General features: G+C 36.4%; 1 protein-coding gene across 3 annotated transcripts in view; it reads left to right on the top strand.

The window, feature by feature from the left end:
* UBR3 (ubiquitin protein ligase E3 component n-recognin 3) overlaps positions 1–15,022 on the top strand; it is a 215,164-nt gene that overhangs the window by 102,444 nt on the left and 97,698 nt on the right. For all 3 annotated transcript variants that reach the window (XM_084642586.1, XM_084642587.1, XM_084642588.1), the window contains 4 exons: positions 2,093–2,197; positions 5,943–6,116; positions 7,666–8,126; positions 13,322–13,410. In XM_084642586.1, coding sequence (XP_084498712.1) covers positions 2,093–2,197; positions 5,943–6,116; positions 7,666–8,126; positions 13,322–13,410 — 829 coding nt within the window. The remainder of the gene's footprint in view (positions 1–2,092; positions 2,198–5,942; positions 6,117–7,665; positions 8,127–13,321; positions 13,411–15,022) is intronic.

Raw genomic sequence — 15,022 nt, forward strand, 5'->3', positions numbered from 1 at the left:
TGTGAGGAGCCAGTATAATGAGTGAAGTACCAGTTAATGTTTTTGGTGGAGGAAGCTTTATTTTAATATTGGACTGCTTATGCCGAGGCAGAGTGAATTTTAATAGTCTCAGCCTGGAGCTCACAAAGCCTTGGATCACTTTGTCTGACAATGTGGCTCAGTCTTCTGGCTAGTGGAAGATGGAAGAAAAGTAATTTTTGATGCTGTTACTCTGTGTGTTCAGCTACAATGGGAAATCCAGACGGACCCTTCTGCTGCAGACTGCTTGTAGGAGGTAGTGATGTGTAGGTAAAGGAGCCAGTCTGTTGTGTGACCAGTTGTGTCTTGTGTGGAAATAACTTGTACAAGACCCATCGTTTACAGTGGGTAGGAGGTTTTGCGCAATAGTATCAAAGTGTTATCTGTACGGATGTTGAAGCATTCAAGAAAAATGAGGTACAATAGCAGACTCCTTGTCGTGTCATTTCAGCATTTCCAGCAGTGCTTCTGAGAAGCCTTTTCTGTCTGTAGTTGAGTAGAGTTTTTAGGATTGTCTGTTGATTTGAAGATGAGGTGGATAGTCTTGTTTTTCTAGCGGAGCCTTTTCTGCACATGAGGACTGGCTGGGAGTAGAATCTCTGCTCTGCCCTCATTTTATGCATTTGAAGGGTATAGTGAATGAGTAATAGGGAGGGACAACATGAGCCAGTATTGGGCTTGTAATGTCATGCTAACCATGTCTTAAAAAGAAACCTAGATGGGGTTCTCATCCTCTAAGGTTCTGGTAGATCAAGGGTCAACAAGCCAATAGTCAAACTCTCAGCACTGTGAGTACATGATCTCAATTAACAACTACATGAGTTGTTCTCATCTCATTGCTATAAGCTGAGCATGCTTGAGTGACAAAGGCATCTGGTGGGTTGTTTGTTTTGTTTTGTTTTTTGTATAACCTTACATTTCTCATGTTTTGCTTTTTCTTATTAGCACTGGGAGTTTGGATGGATGCATGGTAGTAGGCAGAAAATGCATTTTAATGGGAGCAGAATAACTGCCTGTCTGTAGTACTTTATTTGTACTAAGCTGTGGGAAAGGCTTCTGCTGGTAGAGTTCTGTCTCTGAGTACTGAACAGTAGGGTAGGAGCCACGTGCTATGCCTTTCTTAGTTTGTTTTCATGTTCACTCTTTTTTTTTCTCTTCGCCCTCTTTTCTGTGTAAACTTGAAGAGTTTTAATCTTCATAGGCTTCTGCTGGAAGGAGTTTCTGGGCTGTAGGTGGGGAAAAAGAAAAACAGTCATTCTCTATTTACATTTGAATGTCCTTCCAGCATACTCCTTCAGGGAAGTTAGGAGGACTTGAGATACCTACTTGGAGACCCCAAATCTTTTGTTTTTATAGCCTCTCAGGTGCCAGGCAAACTGGGAGATGGATAGTGGGTTGGAGTCTAGAAACCATGTAGAGTTTTCTCTTGAGGTAAAGAATGGCGTTTAAGTTGTTCGGGTGCTTCACAGTAAACATCCCAGTAAGATGAACAGGGCAGTTGACCTATGTGAGGACTATTGTTTCAGACTGTCATTCCTTGTAGATGAAGTAGGATAGCACTAAATCAGTTCACATTGGCAGTCTTCCTTCATGATTCTAAGAGCAAGAAACTTGTATTTAAAATCAGAGCTTAAATTCTGAATGAAAGAATTGGGCAACAGAAGTGTTGATGTAGCATACTGTCTCTGTCCATCTGCTCTTTTTTCTACATTTCCACTCAGGATTCCTCTCTTAATAGGTATGGCTCCTGAGAGTATGTAAAAAAAAAAAAAAAAAAGGTTTGGTATTTTCAAGCAAGTGTCTCAAATCCATCTACCTTCTCTGAAGGAGCTTACTTGGAAGGGCATTTAGTTGTAAGTGGAAAAGCCTTATGTTCTGGGGCAGCAAATCTTATGTGAACCCCTTATCTTCCCCCATCAAAAGAAAATCTTGGTTATCTTCTTTATCTTTCAGTTTAGGTTACAGACCTCTTCCATCAGTTTCTTTGGCAGCAATAATTTGCACTTTGCACTTTTCATATGAGGGTCTCAAAATGCCGTCATCTGAGTTACAAATGTAAATTTTTTTTTCCTAGATATTGATGGATCATCAAAATTTGTCAGAACATGTCCTTTGCATGGTTTTGTATTTGATTGAATTGGGACTCGAAGATTCACCAGAGCAGGAGTCCGATGAAGAGGTAAGTGTTAAATGTCATTAGTTTTTTCCTTTTTAATAAGGAAAGTATTATTTGTATATGATCTTTAAACAATAACATTAAGAAGCTATAGGCATGATTTAAAATCAAATTTAATAACGAGAATTTTAAAATTTGATTAGGGATACAAGATTGTCATTTTATCGTATAACCAGGGATCAGTTCGAGGCTAAATAATCTTTCTGTCTCAGGTTACAGCAAGGCAGGCAGTTAAGTGGCTTTATTATTTGTTGATGTGACTACGATTGAACATTGCCAAATTGCTGAAATTAGCTGGTGTTGGAATTTTTTCTCTCTTGCTTCCTCCTATTTTAAACAGGTCTTTGTAAAACAATATCATTTTAGTAGTCTAACCTAAAGACTTGGCACCTAATCATGCAGTCCCTCTTGTATGCAATTTCAATGGTATTTACGTGTGTAAGCTAGGTTTACAAGATGGGGCTCTTGGCCCAATGTTTTTTGGATTTCAGGACTCTTCCTTAAGATTTGGGATATTTGCTGGGAAAATTTTCTTGAGAAAATAAATAATAGCCAATTAATAGTTACTTCAGGAGTGTTTTGCTTAACTTTTGTTTTAAATTAATGTGTGTGTTTTTGAATATCATAAAGTAGCATACAGTTGTGAAAATTTAAATTAAAATCTTGTAGTACATATGCTGGAATGGTCAGTGTAATGCTAATGGACTTATATTTAGTAAATTATTGCTTGAAGATGGTTATTGAAAATGAACTGACTATAAAGCTCACTTAAAGAATAGCTTTCAAGTATCTCTTAACCAATATATCCAGTTGAGAACAGGCAAGCATATTGGTCTTCTCACTTTCAGTATTCTTCTACATTACAAAATTTTTTAAAAAGTATAAAAAATGCAAAAATTATCAAATGAATTCACAACAACAGGTCTGCAAAGGTTTGTCACAACCACAAGGTCAAACTCTTATTAAGGTTTGGCTTTTTAATGATGAATAGAGGTTTTTAAAGCCTATCTGTATGCACCAAAAAAAACCTTAAACGATGAGATGTTCAGAGAATTCTTGGCAATCAGTAATATTCTGCTAGCTAAAAACAAACAAAAATTCTTACATGTTCTATGAAGCTAGAGTAGGTCTGTCTAATTGGATAATATTAATCTTCACACCAACGCATAGTCACCAGCTGAAGGCTACACAAATGAAACATGTTGTAAAGATACCCTTTTTTTTAGTAGCTTTAAAATTGAGTATCCCACGTCTGGGAGGATTCTTTACGGGGAGGATATCGTAATGGTAGGCTGAGGGCTATTCGGGGCCACTATTCACCAAGACCCCAATCTTGTTTTTCCACATGGTCAGGTCTCTGTACCTGCACAGAATCCATTGACTTCAGTGAGACTCCATGTGGTTGGAACAAATAACATGCAGGATCAGGGACCAAAGTAAAATCTCCATTTTCCATGGACTTTTGAAAAAGTTAGAATCAAATTATTCCCTTTAAAAATGTTTCTATAACTCCCAATGGCTGGAAGTTGAAGTTCAGACTGGAAGTGAAGTGCTTTTTTTTACCATTAAGGGTCATTTATCGTTGATACTACTTGCCACGGGATATGGTGGATTCTCCATCACCTGAAATCTTTAAATCAAGATTGGTTGTCTGTCTTAAAGACAGCCTGTAGTTCAACCACAAGTTATTGGGCTTGATGCAGCAGTTTCCTAGGTGTCATTCTATGGCTTATTTTGTGCAGGTAGTCAGACTAGATAACCACAATGATCTTTCTTCTGTTAAAATCTCTGAATATCTGAGAGCAGAATTTGGCCCCAGACATTACATAAAGGAAGCAAAATCTTAAGTGTTTTTATTAATGAATTTAACAAACACATTTTATTCCCAGAACAATACTGTTCCATTATTTAATGTAATGTGCAAACAAGGAAATAAATGAATTGTAGCTATATTTTGGATAGCTTAATAAGAAACATCATATGAAAAAAGGAGAAAGCACTTAGGACAGAAACTGTACTCTTAAAAACTATTTTTAAAATGGAGATAAAGTGGCGGTGGATGAGAGGAAGTTACCATTCCTCAAATTTATTTGACAGCATTACAGTTCCAGAACAACAGTTATCTTAAACCATCTTGCAGTTTTTGTAAAGTTGAACAACCCGTTTAATACAATATTGAAAACAGCATCCAGTTTAGTGTGTTTAAGTGAGAAATTTTCATAGAGGAATCCTAGTAGCCATTGGAGAAATCATTGTCCCTTACCCAGGTAACTATCAGCACTGAAGATACTGAGGTCATTAAACATTAGTACTGTAGATGACAATGTCCATAATACCAGTGAAAGAGACAATATTTGATAAAAATATATAATGGCAGCATAACGAAAGACTATTTGACCTATGCAGGGGTTCTCAAACTTCATTGCACCGTGACTCCCTTCGGAAAATAAAATTACTACATGATCCCAGAACGGGATATCAAAGCCTGAGCCCCCGTGTGGGGGCCAAAGCTGAAGCCCAAGGACTTCAGCTCCAGTCAGGGAGCCTGTAACCTGAGTCCTGATGCCCAGGGCTGAAGCCCTCAGGCTTTGGTCCCGGACCCCAGAAAGTCTAAGACAGCCCTGACAACCCCATTAAAATGGAGTCGAGACCCACTTTGGGGTCCCGACCCACAGTTTGAGAACCGCTGACCTAGAATATTAATTTTTTTTTGTCAAAACGAAAAGCATTAGAAGGCAGTGATATACCATTATTTTGAAGAAAGCTATTGAATTTCACATTACCTTTCCAACCAGTGTGAGAACCTAGATAGATAGGTCTTGAATATCTGTGGTTCTGTGTAGGTCAGCTAGTCCGTGCCCCCTAACTAGTGCAGGATTTTTCCTTACAATATATATATTTTTTTCATTGCTTTATCCAGTTCTGTTTTATATGACTCAGGAAACTGGACTTCTGCTATTCTCCTTAGAAGATTAGTTTACCCTATGCTAGAGCTCACAGTTAGAAATTTTATCCCATTACTCTCAGTTCATACCACTTTGTACTACCCTGAAGAATTCCTTTCCTCCTCATGCATGCTCTCTTCATATACTTATAGATGCTTATATTTGAACAAAATATAATTTTTCTACTTTTTTTTGAGGTTTTCAGTCCAGCAGTCTGTCACTAGCATTTTTGAAGATCTGTATCATTTTACCAAGGTACATACCTTGGTGGGATCTGGGTTACTACAGAAAATTCTTTCCTGGTTATCTGGCTGGTGAATCTTGCCCATATGCTCAGGGTTTAGCTGATCGCCATATTTGGGGTCGGGAAGGAATTTTCCTCCAGGGCAGATTGAAAGAGGCCCTGGAGGTTTTTCGCCTTCCTCTGTAGCATGGGGCACGGGTCACTTGCTGGAGGATTCTCTGCTCCTTGAAGTCTTTAAACTACGATTTGAGAACTTCAGTAGCTCAGACATAGGTGAAAGGTTTTTTGCAGGAGTGGGTGGGTGAGATTCTCTGGCCTGCATTGTGCAGGAGGTCGGACTAGATGATCATAATGGTCCCTTCTGACCTTAGTATCTATGAATCTATACTCCAGTGTACGGTTCCCTTTTACTACAGAGATAATAATCAGCTTTGGTACAGTTCTAAAAGCAACATTATTTATCATAGTCTATAAAAGAAATATCTATCTAGCTAACATATATATAAAGTGTACTCAAAGTTTTTTTCCATTGATTTGTTTTTCATGGCTATTACTCTAGGATTCTGTTGGTGAACATGAACGTTGCCATGACAGTTGGTTTCCAGGTAGTAACTTGGTGTCTAACATGCGTCACTTTATTAACTATGTTCGAGTGAGAGTACCAGAGACTGCTCCAGAAGTGAAGAGAGAACCACCTGCAAGTACCAGCTCTGATGGCTTAGCTTTTTCCCAGGTAAGTGTAAAGAAATCCTAAGTTTTTTGTCTTCTGCAATAAGAGTGCCAGAAAGATGTAACTAATGTATTGATTGTTTTGAACACCAGTTAACTTACCTTAATACTGATTAGTTTTATAAGTTTCTCAGGAGTATTTTTCCTCATCAATACCACTACATTATTTCTGTGGCAGGATTATTCCTGAAGTGTGGAAGTTATTTCAAAACATGCCTTTTTCCAAATGACCGTTTTTAATTCCACCCTCTTCTCCCTCCCTGCCCAACCTACCAGAGTCCAAGGCGGTCTAAGAGCCTTCAAAGAGAGGTAGATTTGTGTGCAGTTTGTATTCTAATGCCCTTAACTGGCAACATGGCTTTAAGTATGCTTACCATTAACTTCCATTACCATAACAATCCATTAATTTCTGAGACTTTTTTTATTTTGCAAGTACCTATGCATTTTGTCAGCCCCTCATTCTTAAATAATAGACTGATAGATTTGAATGACTTAGAATTTGACATAATTTGGTTTTTAAAATAATTCCCATTTATTAAAGGTATTAAATGTTTTTTTTTCCTGGCCTACTACTGGAGCAAATATGGGCTCACTATGTATGTGCCTTTTGTTGTTTGTTTTGTTTTTGCCACTGCAGATGGCAAACTAATGTTACTAACATATTATAATGTTATGTTGTCTAGTGTCTCATATCTGAATAATCTTGACCTATTAATGTTATGTAGAAAGTGTGTTCGAAATGATTAATGGCAAATTGGTTTGTTTTTGTGGAAGCAAAATTAATTTTTATAAACTGGAATCATAAGATTTATAACTGGTAGATAATCCAGTCTCTATTGTCATTGTTGTTTTTATGTAAGAACACCAGATTTAAAGAGAGCTACAGCAGTGACGTGTAGTTTATATAGCAGGTATTTTTGTGTGTTAGCACAACATTTTTTCCCAATAACAACTGGCCATCATTTAAAAGAAACAAAAGAAAAAACGGGAGTGCCTGAAGTCAGACTCCCCACTCCAAATTTAGTCACCTAAATAATTGGAAGCTGTTGAGTGCTCACCTTTTCTGGAAAATGAGGACTAAGTTTTAAAAAAAATAGGATCCATAAGTTAAGCTCCTAATGCCATATTTAGGCACTTAAAAAGTAACTTGATTCTTTGTAGTTTTGACCACTCAACAGCTTACACTGAGATCAGTATCTTAACGTTAAATATGAAATTGATTATTTGCTGTTCAACTAAAAACATAAATATTAATATGGATACTTTAAATTTTCATACCTGGCTTTTTATATTTATGAGTATAACTAATATGTATAAAGTCATGTTGGACATGCAGGATATTTTGAATATAGAAATATTTTTAAATTGTGGCAAAATAACTAATAATTGCTTGGGAAGAGGAAATTAAAGGCATAGGAATGCCTTTATTGTTTTTTCATTAGCTAGCTGTTGGAAGCTGAAAAGATGTTGCCTATAGTTTTGCAAAATGATTATTGTTGATTCTTGTACTCCCTTTTATTAATCCACTACAGATAGCTCTTTCTTTTTTTAAGAACTCAGGGACAGCTCAAGTGTTCAGCTTGGTTGCAGAACGTAGAAAGAAATTTCAGGAAATTATCAATCGCAATAGTAGTGAAGCAAGTCAGGTAGTTCGTCCCAAGACATCAATGAAATGGTCAGCACCTGGTGCAACACCACAGTTAACCACAGCCATTCTGGAAATCAAAGAAAGCATATTGTCCCTGCTTATCAAACTTCATCACAAACTCTCAGGAAAACAAAACTCTTACTATCCTCCATGGTTTGATGATATGGAGGTTTTAATCCAACCAGAAATTCCTAAATATTCTCATGGTGATGGGATGACAGCAGTAGAAAGAATTTTATTGAAAGCTGCAGTACAAAGCAGATTGAATAAACGTATCATTGAAGAGATATGCAGAAAAGTGACTCCTCCTGTACCACCAAAAAAGATTAGTCCTGCAGAGAAGAAAACTTTGGACAAAGAGGAAAGGTAATGTATTAAAAATAATATGGGGCACAATGGAGCGGGTGGTGGTATGTACCCCTGTCTGTCTGATAAATTGATCTATTTGTTTGGCAGTAATCTCTAAACCAACAAATAATTTACCAAAAAATTTAAAATCTTAAATTATAACTCTAGTCTTCAACAGCCAGGCCTGCAAGCTGCCTGATTTAAATGTCTGTTGAGTGTCATCAGCACCTTGCAGGATTGGGCCTTTACATAAAGAAATTCTTAGGGAAAGTTTCCTGCTGTGTGTATAACTAATGATAGTTAGCATATGTTTTTGTTTTTGTAATGCTTGTCTTCCCTTTCCTTAATCCTTCCCATTGTTCCTGGTCATCTTGTGTCATGTTATATGTGAGGTCTTTTGATTGGCGATCATGACTTCTTTGTTTGCATCAGTGGTTCTCAATCATTTTTGGTCCATGGTCAAAAATGTAGATTCTAGACATTCAGGGCTACAAAATAAAGAACTTTAAAGCAGACACCTTTTAATGTCTAGAACAGTTGTTACTGTCTGAGGACTTTCTCTCCTTTCCTAGGCTTTGAGTGAGCTATACTTTTGGGAGGATGGAAGGGGTGATAAAGTCTACATTAGCAAAGACAAGAAAGAAACAGTTTCCAAGGAAGATAATTTTTTTTTAAATAAGGCAGTTTGAAGCTGACCGTGGGCTTGCGAGGTTGAAATAAGATCAGGGGAGATGAATTAGTGGGCACATAATGACATTATATGTCTGTGATAAAGTGCACAATCACATGTATATTGTCTCTGTGTATACCTATGTATATATTGTAGCAGAAGAGACGTGACTTCTATATAAAGGTTGTCTGATGCTTTTTTCCTACTTTTTTTTGTTTTTTTGGGGAACACTAATGTCCCATTGTTTTCGGTATGATTTTGAAAGTTGGCAAGAGGATAGTACTGGGGTCAGGGAAGTGCCTACTGATGATCCCATCAAAATCTGTTCAAATTTGGCAGAGAGAAGCTTTCAAAAATCTCTGTATGCAGTTTGTGTTATGCCCAGACAAGCATGCTAGTGGCTTGCTACTAAAATTGCTCAACGTTCAGTGCTTTCCAGCATGTCACTCGTTTTGCCACACAGAATTGAGCTTCTGGATGGGGCACCATCACACATAACGTGTTTTTCCTTCTCTCTCTCTCTCTCTTTTTTTTTTTTTAAGTACTTGGATAGAACATGCAAAAAGTTATGTTAAAAGACTATTAAGTGGCAAAAAATAGTATGTGATCATGTAATTGAAGAGTATGTTAGTACATATGCAGACAGGGCAGAATTAAGGTTGTATGAGGAACTTTTAATGAGCTACTATGCAATCTTAATAACATTAAGTAAATAGGGGATATTTTTGTGTGTGGTTGTATACACACCTACACACAGAATGTCACATCTAAATTTATTTTTGGTTTATTTTATTTGAAGAAAAATGCATTTCCAGTAGCTTTCATATAGTTACATTTCTAGTAACTTTTGGAGAACCAGAGAGACTTCAATGAAAGATTGGATCACCTAGCAGGTCAGTTTGCCCTTCGTTACTCAAGGAACACTTTTCTTTTTTGAAAAGATGAGCTTTCTTCTGAGCTGTTCCATCTTCAAGTGGTTTACTTGGCAAGATAATATTGGTATGAACATAGCTGCAAGAAATCCAGGAATAGAAAGATTTCAGTCTTTTATAAAAGCTATAGGTTCCCAAGAACATCAAGTGTGTGTGCGTGTATGTATGTATAGTGTACTTGTAATTTCAGTTTGTTTTAAAATGGTTTGGGAAAGTTTTAAAAAAATGAACAACAAAATTCATTCTATTCTAGTTGGCTAGAAATACAGTATAGACCTTAAGAACTGTAGGATTCTAAGACGTTCAGCTTTTAGGCACTTCAAGAAAAGCTATACTGGCTGGAGTGGCAAAGAAGAAAGTTGGTCTTTTCAGAAAAGACCAGTGCGACCTTGAGCAGTTAAGGGTAAATGACCTGCTGTATGATCAGTACTCTCACTGAAGTCTCTATGGCTACTTAAAATTACTGAAGGCTTTAGACTCATGCAAAACCCTAATACTAGAAGTGTATTTTTCTTTAAATAAAATAAACCCAAAATAAATTCATATGTTTTTATGAACCATATTATCTAAAAACCTTGACTAAATATAAAACCAAAACTCAATATAAACTAAACGCTACAAAATAAAAATTAAAACTTTTTTCAATCATTCAGTGAACTAAAGAAGAAACTTTAGAAGGTGAAACTTGCTTTTTTTTAAATGTGCTGATTGTCTCTTTAAAAATACAGTGCTACACTTTGAAATACTTATGCCTCAGTTGTGCAACTGAGGGTTCTTCAGTTTAAACAGAGGGGAAGAGAGAATAAGTGAAACAGAACTGTATTTTTCATGTAATAAAGGGTAATTCCATGCATTTTCTCTGTAAAGGATGTGACATTTGAGCAGACGTTCTGAATACTTTTATGTTGAATAAAGCTCAAAGGATCACTTGATTATGATAAATGATAATTTCCAGTTATTTGTCATCCAAATGACTATTTTTCTACCTCCTTGAATCAGCGATGTTGTTTGCAAAGACTTGAAACAAATATTCTAACAGGCAGTACCTTGTGACCGTTTAGAATTCAAATGGATCTAATCTGATGACTATGTGAGCAGCATGAATCTAAGCTTCAATTTACATTTGTATTTCAAGTCTAGTTTTGTAATAATGAAGATTGAGCAGGCAGTGTTTGAGCACTCAGTGATGACCCATTTCTAGTTACCTCAACCTACAAAGACAAACTTGGCATCTCTCACATGATCGATTGTCACCATAGAAACCAAGACAGAGCTAGAGGAGAGACTGAGCTGCTTACAATATTTTTCAGCCTCAGTATCTTAGGCCCTTGGGCTATCATGGAAAATTACTGAGCTGTACTGAATCTGTCAGAGTTTGTTTATGTCTCCTTATTAAGGTTCTCTATTTACAGTCAGACTCTTTTAGTAAAAACGAAGCATAGGTTGAGGAAAAAATTCTGGGGAAAAATTACCACAATAATTCCAATAGGAGGTTGTCTCACATTACGGATGCATCCTCTAAAATAATCAATCTTAAAATTGTTGTAAGAAAAAAAAATTTAAAAAGTGGTGACTTTTCAATGTGACAAATAAATATGTGCGCATGTGGGGATACTTGAATTCTAAAAATGCCTAAGAAAATTGACTAAGTTAAATAATACTTGCTCAAGAAAAACAGTATCTAATTACTCTTGCCCTTTCTTAAAACTATATTTTACTTAATCAGTGTAAATAATTTCATTACCAGGGTCCTATTGAGTCACTGTACAATTTACTGTGGATTTAATTTTAAGGGTGACTTTTTGTTTCCTTTAAAACATAAAATTTTATCTTTCCATATAATGCGTGTGTGTGTCATTTTTCTCAGTAAATGGGAAGGGGAGGAGAGGGATGGGACAGCCTACAGAGAGCCTAGTGACTGACTCCTCCAAATTCTCAAACAATTAATAGGTACCATTATACTTATTGTGATATTTCAAAATGTATCTTAAAATAAATAAAATAAATTAGTGAGTTTTCTTTGTTAATAGGAACATAAACTGTGTAAAGTGCATTTCCAAAACATTTCCAAAGCAAACTTAATTTTAAAAAATAAACTGGAGTGACAAAACAGTGAATATCACAGCGCTAGAAGCTCATTTCAGGGATATTTATTTATTGGCTCTTTATTGGCTCTAATTTAATTTGTTTGTGTTTTTGGGTGGGAGGCGTGTGATGAGGAGAAACCAGACCTGTGAAAGATAATGAGCGGGCAGCACTGGCATTTAAAGGCCACTTTTTTCCCACCAGTGTAAGCAACTGCTGATGAGGTTTTTCAAAACCTTAGCAAGGATTAAAATCATTGATATCATCTTTGGTTGAAAAAAGTAATTCAGTCTTGATTCTAGTGTTGTCCTGAGGCTCTTTATGAGCAGAGTTTGGATATTTTCCCAGGCTGTTTTATGCTAAATAACGTATGCTAATTTTGTGATGATGATCTAGTCACATGAAAGTGAATATATGGAGTTACCATATTTCTTTCATTTAATTTGAACTTGGAACCACTTAGTAGGCAGCAACTTAAGAAGAGCATTGATGATCTTGTGGTTAAAGCAGTTGAATAATACCCAGGACAATTTGGTTTTACCTCTGGCTCTTCTATGGACTTCCTTTGTGATCCTGGGCAAGACACTGAAACCAAAATTCCCTAGGTGACCACTAATTGTGTGGTACTCCTTTTTTGGGGGCCCAATTTAAGACACCATGAGCATGATTTTCAGAAGAGCTGAGTACTCACAACTGCAAATGAAGTCAGTTGGAGTTGTGGATGTTCAGCATCTTTGGAAAAATCAGTCTCTAGGTTGCTTGAGCAGCATTAATTTTAGTGTTTCTTAACTTTTGAATGCTTGATGTTGCAACCTTAGCATCGTTTTATATGTCTTATACATTTTGTACATATTTTTAAATGGATAGTTAAAACAAGAATTTGGTGTTTGTGCCCTCCTCCTACTCCAGGTCCTTTGTTCTCTTTTATCCCGATCACAGGCAATGGCATACAAATCAGGCAGTTTTGTTGCTGTTTTTTGGCCTGGACTAGTAAATTTTAATCACTATTTGCAAGGGAAGCAGAAAAGTATGGACACTAGAAGTTATTGTGGGGATGTGTATACTGATGCTGCCATTTTTCTCAGGCTTGCTTCCATTTTTTGTGAGTTGCTCTTCCCTAATGCGGTACAAAAATAACATTCAGGAGTAATGTCCTTATTTCTTGTACACTGGTAAGTTCTGATTAGATCATCATCCTTTGGTTTTGTTGTCTGGCTTTCATCCCTTCCCGTGTAACCAACAAAAACTAGTCATCATTTATCATCAAGGACCACTTCTAGGGTATTAGATTCCTCATTTGTCTGTCTAACAAATGAATGCAAAGAGGGGACCGTGGTAAATCTTGTATCTCAGATGCAATTGTGTGGAGTGCTAACTGCTATGCTATAAACCCAAGAAAATACATTTTTAACTCTTCTCTCAGTGTTACATGTGGAGTGCTAACTGCTATGCTATAAACCTAAGAAAATACATTTTTAACTCTTCTCTCACTGTTCTTCAGTAAATTTCTAATATCTTTCATGTAGACGACAAAAGGCCAGAGAGAGGCAACAAAAGTTGCTAGCTGAATTTGCTTCGAGACAGAAAAGCTTCATGGAAACTGCCATGGATGTTGGTAAGTTGTATTACTTATTTTATTGTATGTAGTTAAGTTATTTTTAAAAAGTCCCTTGGACCAATTTCTGTGCATGTGATGCTCCCACAGATGTTTACAAATGCAGTTTCTCTTAAAAAAAAAAAAAGAAAAGAAAATGCTGCTGCTGCTTAATAAGGCGCCCTTTACAAATAGGCTACATTTCCTGGACTTCAAATAATTCTTCATACTATGTACTTACATTGTGTAGCTACTTATATCCTAGGACCTCCAAAGGACTTCACAAACACTGAACATCACAAATTCTTGTGAGAGACACACACTCAGTGCTTTTCACAGATAAACTCAGGCCAAGTAATGGTAAGTGGCTTGACCCAGGAATGGAATCTGACTCCCAATTCTGCTCTCTTACCACCTGACCATGCTGTCTACCAAACAAAGCATGGCAATCATGAAAATGTTCAGGAGCTAATTTGTAGAACTGAGCCCAAACCATCCATAAAGGGCAAATAGTTTTTACACAGGGTGGATAAAAGTTGATGGATTTTTTTTTTAAATTTAAATTTAATACATTTTTCTTTTTTAAAATAAACCTGTTTAAAATTGAAATTATGACAGCCTATGTTAGGACTACATTTACTGTAAACTATTAAAGTCATTTAAATAAAAAAAACTGCAAACATGAGCCCTCTCCCATGTTAATAGTTAAAGGATGCTGCTTTTTTAATTAGATGGAGAATCAAAAGGAAAACATCTTAACTTTTGAGGTCAGTGCAAGCTTGTAAATGTATCACGATGTCATGCACTGCATTACTATATATATTATTTTCAGACCATGGAGCGAATACTGGTATTTACTTTTTTCCAAATGTAAGTACTTTTAGTTTCTGTTGTGCAGAAAAGCTTTTTCATTAATTACTTTTGTTTTCAATTTAGCTAGCAGATACAGAGAATATTTTTTTCATTTGGACTAGTTCACTCAAAGTTAAAATGACATTTTGGGGAGTTAAAAAAGCAGGAAAGCTTGTTTTTCCTTTTCAAATGTATAAATAAAAATGAAGTGGGAGGGGATGAGCTCTGCTAATTTTAAAAATTTGAAGGATGTGGGGCCAGATTTTAAAAAATATTTAGGCACGTAAAGTTTCAGAGAGGTGCCTAATGGGATTTTCAAAAGTGTCTGAGTATGTTAGGTGCCTAACTCCTATTGATTTTAATGGGAGTTAGCCACCTAACCTGTTAAAGTTTGAAAATCCCACTAGGCAGTTATTTTGCATCTTTAAGCATCTAAATACCTTTAAAAAAATCTGGCTTATGATAACTGGAAACAATATCAATTGAGTAACTGAAGTTAATCCTTGTCAAGGTTCCTCCCCCACTCTGAACTCTAGGGTACAGATGTGGGGACCTGCATGAAAAACCTCCTAAGCTTATCTTTACCAGCTTAGGTCAAAACTTCCCCAAGGTACAAAATATTACCCCCATTATCCTTGGAATGGCCGCTACCACCACCAAACTAATACTGGTTACTGGGGAAGAGCTGTTTGGACGCGTCCTTCCCCCCAAAATACTTTCCAAAACCTTGCACCCCACTTCCTGGACAAGGTTTGGTAAAAAGCCTCACCAATTTGCCTAG

This window comes from Lepidochelys olivacea (assembly GCF_965140295.1).
Source record: "Lepidochelys olivacea isolate rLepOli2 genome assembly, chromosome: 11".
Lineage (NCBI taxonomy): Eukaryota > Metazoa > Chordata > Testudines > Cheloniidae > Lepidochelys > Lepidochelys olivacea.